Genomic DNA, 12,425 nt, shown 5'->3' on the forward strand with positions numbered 1-12,425 from the left:
CAAGCTATAATCCTGCACCCTACAGCGGGGGCCCTGCGGAGTCTGCCAGCCGTCCCCCATGGGTGACAGACGACAGCTTCTCTCAGAAGTTCGCCCCTGGCAAGAGCACCACCACTGTCAGCAAGCAAGGCCTGCCCCGAGGGGCCCCTGCCTACAACGCACCACCGGCTCCGCAGGTGTCCCCCCTTGCCAGGGGTACCGTGCAGAGGGCGGAGCGCTTCCCAGCCAGCAGCAGGACTCCGCTCTGCGGCCACTGCAACAGCATCATCCGGTAAGGGCCAGCTGTGCCGCTGTGCTAGGGTACTGGGACGAGAGGGGGACGGGAGGGCAGATGTAGGGAGAAGGCCGCGTGCGGGACAGCCTCAGGTCCCTCTGGCTTACCATCTGGTCTGACCCTCTCTGAGCTTTAGCTTCCATACCTGCGTGATACCCACTTCCCTGGGGAGTTGGGAGGATTCCACGAGGTGAGTGGGTGAAGCTCCCAGCACGGTGCCTGTGCCAGCACCACCCCCTTGGGCTAAGGCTGGGTTCTGGGAATTGCAGGTCTGGATGGTAGATTTATTGGCCTGTTGCAAGCTGGCTGACAGTGCTAGTTTTGACCCAGCTTTCCTTCCTTTCGAGGTGCTCCTGGGTCTGTCCACAGACAAGCCCATGCTGCTCAGGGCTTTGGTGGGCATCTGACACACTAAAAGGAAAACAAGTCATTTCATGCTTAGAGGCCAAGGATCATGGGTGGTACTTGTTTGAATATAGTATGTTTATAGTATGTGCATATGTGTGTGGGGGGCGGGCTTGTGTATATGAAAAATACACTTTTATTTAAAAATAAAGGATCATTAGAAAAAATATACTCATTAGAGAAGAATTAGAAAATTCAGAAAATTAAAACATGAAGCGTTTCTTCAGTCCCACTGTCTGACTACTAATTCGGAGCCAGGTTTGTGTCCCGGGTCTACCATACCAGCCCTGTAGCCTTGAACAACTTACTTAACACCCCTGTACCTCAGTTTCCTTATCTGAAAATGCGTATCATAATAGTACCTGCTTCATAGGGTTGTCGTGAGAACTAAACACGTTAAATAATGCAAATTTCTTCTTGAATGGTACCTGGCACAGAGTAAGCACTTAATAAATGCTAGCCATTAGCACCGTCATCATTGCTCTTCTTACTACAATTATCAGTAGTCAACCTAATGGATATTCCATAACATACTTACCCACTCCCCTGCTAGTGGATGTTCGAGTCGCTTCCCCATCTCTGTTTGTTGCAAGTGATGAAACAACATCTTTTTGCATGGAGCTTTACCTGAATTTCCTGTTATTGCACTAGAACAGTCACAGAAGTTATAGCGTTATAGGGTCAAAGTGTGAATATTGTTGAGCGTTTTGAAATATCTGGTCTTAAGCTTTGGGGGCTGCCTTAGAGGAGGTACTATTCTCTGCTTCCCCAGGGGCCCCTTTCTGGTAGCCATGGGCCGCTCCTGGCACCCAGAAGAGTTCAACTGTGCCTACTGCAAGACCTCCCTGGCAGACGTGTGCTTTGTGGAGGAGCAGAACAACGTTTACTGTGAGCGGTGTTATGAGCAGTTCTTTGCCCCGGTCTGTGCCAAGTGCAACACCAAAATCATGGGGGTAAGTGGGCTGCATTCCTCTCCTCTGACCCTTGTCTCTTTTCCAACCAATCTCTCCTCCTCTGCAAGGTTGTGGGGTCCTATTTGGAAGCCAAGAAGTTGCTGTGCTAACAGAGCAAGAACAACTCCATTTCTGTCCTAGAAGGGAGTTGGTATGCCACCAATGAACTAGGGAGTAAATGAACTTGAAGCAAGAGATCCGTGGGCCACATCCCTGGCCACACAGCTTGAAGTGGTGGCAGAGCTTCTGCAAAGCAAGTTACTGCTTCATAGCCTGACCTCACCATGCACCTGCATGTGGCTTTGACCCTCGATGCCCCTTTGGTAAAATGGCGATAACACATAGTACTTCCCTCCCAGGTTGGGTGGGAGGGTGAAGCATCACAGCTTATGGAAGCACACACAGAACCTGGCACCCAGCAAGTGCTGCACGAGTAGGAGCCTCTCCTCTGCCGCCCCTAGCCTTCTGCGGTGTGTCCAAGGCCCGCTTCTTGGGCTCTCCTGCCCTGCTCCCTGATGGGATGCTCCGGCAGTGACCGGGGCTGCTGTGGAAGTTAAGCCTGCCTTCTTCTCCCTCCTGGACCTTTCTGTCCTGAGCTGAGGCTCTTTTCCCCAGGAAGTGATGCATGCCTTGAGACAGACGTGGCACACCACCTGCTTTGTCTGTGCAGCCTGCAAGAAGCCCTTCGGGAACAGCCTCTTCCACATGGAAGATGGGGAGCCCTACTGTGAGAAAGGTAGGACCTCTGTGCTGTGGGGAGGCCCCACAGTCTGGGAGAAAGGGGTAGGAGTTCCCTTTCACACACATTCAATCTGTGCTGTTTTCCCTGCACCAAATATGTGGACCACAAGTCGGCATCTTGTGACCGCTTAGGAAACCTTTCAGATGATTTTGATTCGAAGACCACAAGGTCTAGTCTGAAAAAGCTTTGGCGCCGGCCTTTGTCCTAGGTTCTGTTCCAGGATCCTGTTTCAGGCTGGCTTTGTAACCCTGATTGAGTTACTAAACTTCTCTGAGCCTCACTCTCCCCATCTGTAAGAGGGGGAGATCAACACCTGCCTCCCAGAGTTGTGGTGAGGATTAAACCAAAGAAACTTCGGAACTAGTCAAGTACATGCAGGTCCCCTCCCAGCTCCTGTGATGTTTACCAGACTTTGATGTTCCTTCAGCGTCCAGCCAACTCCCTGTCTGAATTCGGAGTTTCTCTGTTCTCCCCATACGCTATATGTTATAACTTGGAGTCAATTACGGTAAATTCTGAAGATAAAGCCATCTGTTAGAGTTGGGCATCCTGGCTAACTAACCATTCAGTCACTCACACATTCACACACTCATTTATTCATAGCCTGCCTCTTTCAGATAAGGATTTGAGGCAGGTTCCAACAAAGGTAACAAAAACATGAAAGTTAAGACAATAGAACTAGCAAAGCAGCACCAAGAAGAAGAGGGAAAAGGAAACATGCTGATTATGAAGAATAACAGAGCTGCACTGACTGGGTAGCAAATGTGAGAGCAAAAAGAGAAACACAGTAAGTTAGTTTACTTTAAAACCAGAAAGGAGAAAACATTCCAGTTCTTCAAGGGGAAAAGGAAAACAAAATTAAAAAAATTTTCCCCCTGACAATAAATTATAAAAGAAACTTCTTGGGTTCTGAGGTACTGGTGAATTCTCTTTCCAGCTCTGAGGCTCACTGAATGACTTTAAATAAGTCACTCAGTCATTCTGGCCTCAGAGTTCATATCGGTAAAAGGGAGAAGATAACACCTGTCTTTTCCCTTCTTAGGAGGAAATGGTGATGATTGGTAATTAATAAAAGTGCTTTGGTACCAATACAAATTGCTATTGTTAGTCGACTAAAAGCATTATAACTTTCATAATGTGTGATAAGCCACAATTTATGCGTGAGGCTTGTGAAAGAATGATAGATTAACACTATTACCAGTGCTCCTCTCCCTAGCACCCCCCCCAAAAAAGATTTTCAAAAATGATGTTTTGATTAAGAAGACCCAGGAAAGGGATGGTCTACTGTTAAGAAAAGACAGCAAGGAAGCAGGTTTAGCCTCAGCCTTAGGCACCCTGAGAGACCCTGACTAAAGGCCCACAAGGGCCTCTTCCAGGCTGTGTGACCATGGACAGGATGCTTGCCCTTTCTGAGTCTCTCCTTCTTCACTTAACTCTCAGAGGCTGTTGTGAGGATTAACTGAGATAATGGGTACACAGCTCTGTAATGGCTCCGGGAGACCCACAGCTCTCCAAGGAGCACAGTTTGAAACTACTTCCTTAAGCGATGGGAGTCACTGTGATGTTTTAAGTAAAGAAATAACACAATTTAATTTTTATTTTGGAAAGAGCATTAGAAATTTAATATGCTTGTTGAATGTGATAAGGGTGATATTCTTATAAACAAAGTAAAGAAAGGAGAGCTAGATGATCCAATAGTGAGGTAAAGTCAAGCCTGTTGGTTAAACTGCCCTAGAGATAAAATATCAGAGTCAGCCCCTGTCCCCGTACCATGGGACACTGTGTTTGGTTCTGACCTTGTCTTTTTTTTTTTTTAATTATCGTGGGGGGAAAAAATACACATATAAAATTTACCATCCTAACGGTTATTTTTTTTTGGCTTTTCACTTTTTATTTTATATTGGAGTATCACCGATTAACAATGTTGTGATAGTTTCTGGTGCACAGCAAAGGGACTCAGCCATACATATACATGTATCCATCCTAACCATTTTTTTTTTTTTTGCGGTACGCGGGCCTCTCACTGTTGTGGCCTCTCCCATTGCGGAGCACAGGCTCCGGACACGCAGGCTCAGCGGCCATGGCTCACGGGCCCAGCCGCTCCGCGGCATGTGGGATCTTCCCGGACCGGGGCACAAACCCGTGTCTCCTGCATCGGCAGGCGGACTCTCAACCACTGCGCCACCAGGGAAGCCCCATCCTAACCATTTTTAAGTGTACAGTACAGTAGTGTTAAGTATATTCATACTGTTGATTGATCTGAAACAGATTTCCAGAATTTTTTCATCTTGCAAATATGAAGCTCTGTACCAATTAAACAACTCCCCTTTTCCCCTCTCCCTCCAGTCCCAAAGAAAATTATAAAGACCTAACAGGAGAAATAAAGGAAGGAATACATAAATGAGAAACTAGATTATTTTCCTGGTGGGAAAGGCCCATGCACAAACTTTATTTAATACCAATTACATTCCCCTTTTGTAGAATAAATGAGGAAAATACCAGCTTTTTAAAAAAAATGTATTAGGGGACTTCCCTGGCAGTCCAGTGGTTAAGACTCTGCGCTTCCAATGCAAGGGGCGTGGCTTCAATCCCTGGTTGGGGAGCTAAGATCCCACAGGCCGTGGGGTGCGGCCAATAAATAAATTAATTACTTTTAAAAAATGTACTAGGGTCACACCTGTGATACCAAATTCATAGTTCATAGCCCCCACTTCATGTTGACTCTCAGCAGGTGGTCTGAGACAGTGACTAGGCATACTGTCCACAAGGAGATCTGAGCAGAAAACCTCTGTAAGAAAAAGCCAACTGGGTTTCCCTGGTGGCGCAGTGGTTGAGAGTCCGCCTGCTGATGCAGGGGACATGGGTTCGTGCCCCGATCCGGGAGGATCCCATATGCCGTGGAGCGGCTGGGCCCGTGAGCCATGGCTGCTGAGGCTGTGCGTCTGGAGCCTGTGCTCCGCAACGGGAGAGGCCACAACAGTGAAAGGCTCGCGTACTGCAAAAAAGAAAAGAAAAGAAAAGAAAAAGCCAACTGTGGCAGAGCTGTGGAGAGACAAGTACACTTCTAGGAGAATGAAGCCTTTGTAAAAGGCATCAAGATTCTTCTAGAAGAATCTGGGAGAGTTCTACAGTGAGTGCAGTGGGAGTGCTGCCCACTACCAGGCCCAGACAACTGGGGCTGAGAAGCACAGGCCTGGCCCGCTGTCTCACCTGTGTGTCTCTGGCTAGGCCCTTCACCTCTTCCAGCCTCATCCGCAAAACAGAACAAAAACAATTTCGCCAAGACTAAGTTTATTCATTAATTTATTGATTCAGTGATTCATCCATTCACTCATTCATTTGACATATGTGTTGGGTACTGACTTGTGTGCCAGGCACTGTGCTGGGAGTACAAAGAAAACTAATACATAGGGCTTCCCTGGTGGCGCAGTGGTTGAGAGTCCGCCTGCCGATGCAGGGAACATGGGTTCGTTCCCCTGTCTGGGAAGATCCACATGCCGCGGAGCGACTAGGCCCGTGAGCCATGGCCGCTGAGCCTGCACGTCCAGAGCCTGTGCTCTGCGACAGGAGAGGCCACAACAGGGAGAGGCCCGCGTACCACAAAAAAAAGAAAACTAATACATAGACCTTGACATTGAGATACTAGCAAATAATACAATCTACGTGAGGATGCTTGGTAAACTGTAAAGCATTATGTAAATAATATTTGGTATTATTATCTCTTTGGCTGGGGGAGGGGAACATGTCCCAACAAAATAGTTCAGGTATTGTTTCTAGTAGTGAAAATTTATTATCAACACAGATGCCCAATGACAGAAGAATGGCCAAGCAAAGAACATGCTATACAACTCTAAGAAATGTCAAAGGCGCTCACTCCTCCAAAATAAGCAGAGCTGCTGGGAAATAGGATTTTTTTTTCTTTCTTGGGATTGGTCTGTTTGGACCGTAAGAGGTGACAGAGCAGAGGAGAAAATCACCCTGCAGAAAGTTAATGACAGTTCCAGAAAGTGTTTGCAGATCAAACCAGCATAGGGTGGTGACTAAGCCTGAATCTGCACCACACCAGTGCAAATTACTGGAAAAGGAAAAAACCAGTCATGTAACTGAGTATTTTGTCTGCAAGATGACAAGTAACCAATTAGGTTTCATCCACTGCCCCCAGCCCAGTGATTTGGGGGGTTGTTCTGACATTGGGTCGATGTGGCTGGGACACTCCTCCCAGCCTGCCTGGAGGCCTGGTCCTTACTCTGCCTTTCATTTCAGACTACATCAACCTGTTCAGCACCAAGTGTCACGGTTGCGATTTCCCCGTGGAGGCCGGTGACAAGTTTATCGAAGCCCTGGGGCATACTTGGCACGACACCTGCTTCATTTGCGCAGTACGTTTTTTGCTTGGGGTTCTGACTTTCTGCGAAGAGGCAGGAGGGACCAAGTGGGGCCAGATGACCAACCCTTTACATCCCTTTCAACCCTGGCATTCTAATATTCTGTCATTTTTAAAAGCCGGCAAATACCATGATGCCTTGATATGTCACAGCTGAGCAAAGTTTTATTACTAATAATGATTTATTAACCAGTATGGCTTTGTTAACTCTCCACTTCATTAAGGACAGAAGAGTGTCTTAGGATCTGGCAAACTAGCAGCTTTCCTCAGCAGTGATGCTCTCAATAGGTGGGAAGAGTGAATGATGTTGGGATTTAATAGGGGCAGGTGGCTTCCCATGGTTATAGGTCATTTAAGATACGATGACATGACTCAATGGTTTTCCCCTAAATTTTCACCATGAACACTAGATTGGAGCTTATTGACTAATCCTATGAAAAGCTGAGATAAGTTTTCTTTTGACTGAACCTTTAGAAATCAGGGCTGAGTATCATTGCATTTTCCTAAATGGTCCTGTTCTCGATATATAGTTGCCAGGAGATAAGCCCTAGATTAAGTATTAACCAGGTGCAGTTTATTTCTGCTGAACAGCCAGGTCATTTTTACCTGTGACGTGAGATTGACGTTTTCCTTCCAAGGGCTTTGGGTTGGGGAAGGGACAGGGCAATGAGCCTGCCGACATTTAGAGTCTGCATTAGAATTAGAAAACAGTCGTCCCTGATAAAGCCCCGTGATGTGAGTCTATAATTGACTAAACTTTATTTGGGAAAATCAATGTAGTACTACTGCTTTTTTTTTTTTTTTTTTTTTACCAGAGTTGCTCAAGGTAAATTTTGGGAATGTGTGAAAGGTCTACATAGTTTAAACTTGAACAATTATTATAGACTTATGACATAGGACAACCATAGTCATAATGTTTACTGCAATTCACTTCAGCTTTTTTTTTTTTTTTTTTTTCCCGGTACGCGGGCCTTTCACTGCTGTGGCCTCTCTCATTGCGGAGCACAGGCTCCGGACGCGCAGGCTCAGCGGCCATGGCTCACAGGCCCAGCCGCTCCGCGGCATGTGGGATCTTCCCAGACCGGGGCGCGAACCCGTGTCCTCTGCATCGTCAGGCGGACTCTCAACCACTGCGCCACCAGGGAAGCCCCACTTCAGCTTTTATACTTCACTTCTATATCCCCTCCCATCTGTGGGGTGCATTGTATTCACTCCATATATTAGTTTGCTAGGGCTGCCGTGACAAAGTACCACAATTGAATAGCTTAAACAACAGACGCTTACTCTGTCACAGTTCTGGGGGCTAGAAGTCCAAATTCAAGATGTCAGCAGGGACCTGCTCTCTCTCCTAGCTGCTGGTGGTTGCCAGCCATGCTTGGTGTTTCTTGAATTGTAGCTGCATAACCGCAATCTCTGCCTCCATTGTCACAAGGCTGCCTTCCCTCTGTGTGTCTGTGTCTTCACATGACACTCTCCTCTGTGCAGGTGTCTGTCTCTGTGTCTCTTCCCTTCTTATAAGGACACTAGTCATATTGGATTAAGGGCCCACCGTACTCCATATGATGTCATCTTAACCTCAGTTTTAATTTAGTCTGCAAAGACCCTATTTCCAAATGAGGTCACTGCTATGTCCCTGTGCTGGATAGGCTGGAGGCACTTGGGGTTGGGACTTTAACATGTGAATTTAGGGCGGCACAGTTCAATCCATAACACTTTTTCCAGGCCTTTGAACAGATTCTCTAATTGCCTTTTAGGGTCCTTAAACTATATCAGGACCTCCCCTCCAAAAAGGGACAACAATATAAATATACCGGCTTTGGGGTTGTCCCCTGAAGAGCCACAGCTCAGCGAGGCACCGTACAGGGCTTTCTGACCCTTACCTTCAAGCCATGGCTTGTCTGATCCTAAGATGCTGCCTGTTAATCTGGTTACCCAGCTTCTAGAAAGATCTAAGAGACTTGGAGGAGGTCCAGGGAAGACAGAGGCGTAGAAGGCCTGTTCTCCAAAGGCAGGCTGATGAGAGGTCTGTGTCACATGGAGAGGGAATCATGCAAAGGTGAGCACGGGTCTGCTCCCTCAAGCTTGCCGTGTTTGGCTGAGTCATGATGGCACAAGTCCCAGAGAGAGACAAGAAGAAGCGGTGAAGCCTGGGGTTGTTCAGGCTGAGATTACAGATAAGTTCCACTCAGGTGTGAAAGACCCACAGCACTGCCCAGAGGGTCTGCCCGAAGAAACCAGTCAGATCCCGTCCTCTGGAGAATCAGCACAGAGAATCGTTACGCCTTCCCCCAAACTAGCCCTGCATAGTACTCACTGCCCCATGAAGCTATATCAAAGTGGAATATGGTTTAATTTTTGGAAAGCAATATTTTGATTGGAAAACTTTCAGGGTTTTGTTTTCTTTGGTCCTTTTTCCATCACGTTGTATTTCCAAATCACTTTTAATGAGCATATATTTTCCTGTAACTTAAAAAAAAAAAAAAAACTAGTAAGAAAGGAAGATCAGGACTAGCTCTTGCAGCTGACATGCTGTTTTCCCATCAGTTAGATCTCAGGGGAGCACATACTTCAGACTAATTCAGTTGAGTTTTGGGAATACAAAAGTCTCCCAGAACAAGTCTCTACCTTCAAGGAATTTAGAATCTTGAAAGGAAAACAAAGCTGACATGTATGAGCAATTAATGAACAGAACAAGACAACATCTCTAAAGTCCCAAGCACATAAAATGAAGGCTGAGAAGGGCAGTGCGGGTCAGGGTGAGGGTTTACCTCCTGTCTGGCTTTGGCACTTGAGTCCTAATGGAAAGGATGTGAGTCCTACCTTAGTTGGGGAAACATGTCTTACTGGCCCTTCTTCTCCTTTAAGTCTAGTTGGTATCTAGTTGATGTGGGTACCAGGAAGGGATGTGATGTGGTGTAACTTTTGTGGGCAGTCGAGGGGCCTCTGCAGCTGGCCTATTTCATCGCCTTCCACTCTGTCGTCAGCACTCTATGGCCACCGCTCCTTCCCAGCCAGGCCCTGCCGCCACTTGACCACAGAGCCTGGGGGTTGGGCCATCCCTGCTGTGCCGCTGTGATGGGTAGGTTGGAGGCCTCCTCCACCATGGAGCCCCATTGCATCCCACCTGCAGGCTCCTGGCCCAGGGCACTGAGTACGACCTCTCTATGACAGTTCTTTCCCTCAGTCTCATCTTATCAGTGAGCCACCTCTGAGGCTCTGGCCTTTCCTCACTCCTTGGTCCTCAGTCTCCCAACACCCTCTCCAGCCTGACTCATCCAGAGTTTTCACAAGCAACCAGCACTGTCTCAGACCAGGCAGGGTCTCCTAGCCAGAGCCCTGGCTGTTGACCAGCAGCTCCTTGCCAACTCATTCCAGAGCTGCCTTTCTGTCTCTCCCAAAACCCATCCTCACCAGTTGGATCTTGGGTGCCACCATCTTAGACTTGTCTCCAAGTTGTCACCACAGCTTGAGGCCACCACAGGAGCCTGGTTACACTCAGTATCACTGCATCTACCTGGAATGTTTTGAGACACTTTCTCAGGTCATTGGCTTCCAGAGCCCATTGGCAGCCCTGTGTGATCTCAGGTATAACATCCTCAACTGGGCCATCAGGGCCTCACACTTGGGACCACCACGATGCCACTTTTCTTTCCAGCTTTCTTGGAGCGGACACATGCTCAGTGGCCCAAGCTCATCTCGGAAGGGTGATTTCTGTATCCTCATGCTTACCTCTACCTGGGAATTCCACCTGCACTTCCTCTCATGTCAGTGTCCTGGATGTGGTCCCCAATTCTGCTCCCTACTAGGGATCTTCAGTGCCCTCTCTGAGGCTAGGGCCTGTCCCAGCCTATGTGACTTCCCAGCTGACTGGCAACTGGCAGATTGCCCACCCAGGACCAGACCTCATACTGGTAGTCCAGCAAGCTTAGTGAGCTACCTCGATACAAGTCCGTAAACCCAGAACAATTTCAAGTAAACATAGCCCCTCTCTGCTACGAGGTGTGCGGAGAATGAGCTTAGAACTGGAGTCTTGCAGACTTGAATATGGATGCCCAGGTTCTACAACTTTCTAGGTCTGTGACTTGAGCAAGACACTTGGGGCTCTTTGAGCCTCAGCTTTCAATTGTGAAATGGGGAACAGTCATACCTATCCCATAAAGTTTTTGTGGGAATTAAATGAGACCATGTAGGGACCTCCCTGGCGGTGCAGTGGTTAAGAATCTGCCTGCCATTGCAAGGGACACGGGTTCGATCCCTGGTCCGGGAAGGTCCCACATGCTGCGGGGTGACTGGACCTGTGTGCCGCAACTACCGAGCCTGTGCTATAGAGCCCACTTGCCACAACTTCTGAGCCCGCATGCTACAACTACAGAAGCTCGTGCACCTAGAGCCTGTGCTCTGCAACAAAAAGAAGCCACCGCAATGAGAAGCCCGTGCACCACAACGAAAGAGTAGCCCCTGCTCACTGCAAGTAGAGAAAGCCCACATGCAGCAACAAAGACCCAACACAGTCAAAAATAAAATAAGATTAAAAAAAAAAATGAGACCATGTATACAGAGTGTCTGGCATCGTACTTGACCCGCAGTAGTCTCAACAAATATTACTGATCTCCCTTCTTTTTGTTTTGTCAGCATCTTCAAACTGCACTCATATGTTGTCATCATGGGGATATATAATTTTGCCTCTTTTTTTTTTCAGTCAGTGTTTTCCTGCATACGCTTTGCCATATTTGATTTATTTTTTCGTGGTGGCCTGTCATTGGAAAAATGCACCTTAAAAATTAACTTAATCATCTCCCCATTGAGAGAAATATTAGTAGTTTTTCAGTTTGTAGTTGAGCATATGTTGCTTTCCTGTTCTGTGCAATAGTTGCTGCAAGATGAAATTCTCCAGAGTGGTGTTACTGGGGTACAGGGCAGGCACATCTTCACGGCTTCTCTTCGGTGTTGCCACATCCCCTGCAGAAGGCTGCGCTGATTCATGTGTCCCTAGCAGTGACAAGTAGGCCTGATCCCCTTTTGGCATTGCTGACTTTTGACTGATTACTTTTTGTTTTTCATTTTCTGGCTCCAGTCATATAAGGTTAAAGGTGACAAGCTACTGAGGCTTTTTGTTTTATTTATTTTGCTAGATTAACAGGTGTCTAGTGATATCTCATGGAGGTTTTAATTACTTTTTCCTTTAATTATTAGTGAGGACCATTTTTCTGACATTTTATATTTCTTTAGGTGTTAATCACTTCTGTGGATATTGACTTACGAATTTGTATTGGTTCCTTATAAATTTTGGATAGCATCAGTTGATCACCTTATTGTGTATATGTTCCGTATTCCATTAATTAAATTTAATTTAACTTGAGTTTATTCCACGTTCCTCTTCGGAAGTCTTGACTTTTAGATAGCTCAACGCATCTACACTGCTTTAGCTGTCAAGCACTTGTGGTAGGGAGAAGCAGACTGTTGCCTATTCTCCCATCTGCCTGTGACAGCACTTTGTCTTAAAGGGGTGGCTGAAATCTTTTGTTTGTGTCCCCCTGCCTCATGGGCTGTCTCATGCCTATCTGTTCTCTGTCCCAGGTCTGCCACGTGAATCTGGAGGGGCAGCCATTCTACTCCAAGAAGGACAAACCCTTGTGCAAGAAGCATGCACACGCCATCAACGTGTAG

General features: G+C 47.0%; 1 protein-coding gene across 1 annotated transcript in view; it reads left to right on the plus strand.

The window, feature by feature from the left end:
- LDB3 (LIM domain binding 3) overlaps positions 1-12,425 on the plus strand; it is a 55,939-nt gene extending 43,514 nt beyond the window's left edge. Inside the window, exons 10-14 of the mRNA XM_024731424.1 lie at positions 5-271; positions 1,452-1,632; positions 2,248-2,368; positions 6,638-6,753; positions 12,336-12,425. Of these exons, the coding sequence (XP_024587192.1) occupies positions 5-271; positions 1,452-1,632; positions 2,248-2,368; positions 6,638-6,753; positions 12,336-12,425 (775 nt within the window). The remainder of the gene's footprint in view (positions 1-4; positions 272-1,451; positions 1,633-2,247; positions 2,369-6,637; positions 6,754-12,335) is intronic.

The sequence above is a fragment of the Neophocaena asiaeorientalis genome, unplaced genomic scaffold (genome assembly GCF_003031525.2).
Source record: "Neophocaena asiaeorientalis asiaeorientalis breed wild unplaced genomic scaffold, Neophocaena_asiaeorientalis_V1.1 scaffold714, whole genome shotgun sequence".
In the NCBI taxonomy this organism is placed as follows: Eukaryota; Metazoa; Chordata; class Mammalia; order Artiodactyla; family Phocoenidae; genus Neophocaena; species Neophocaena asiaeorientalis.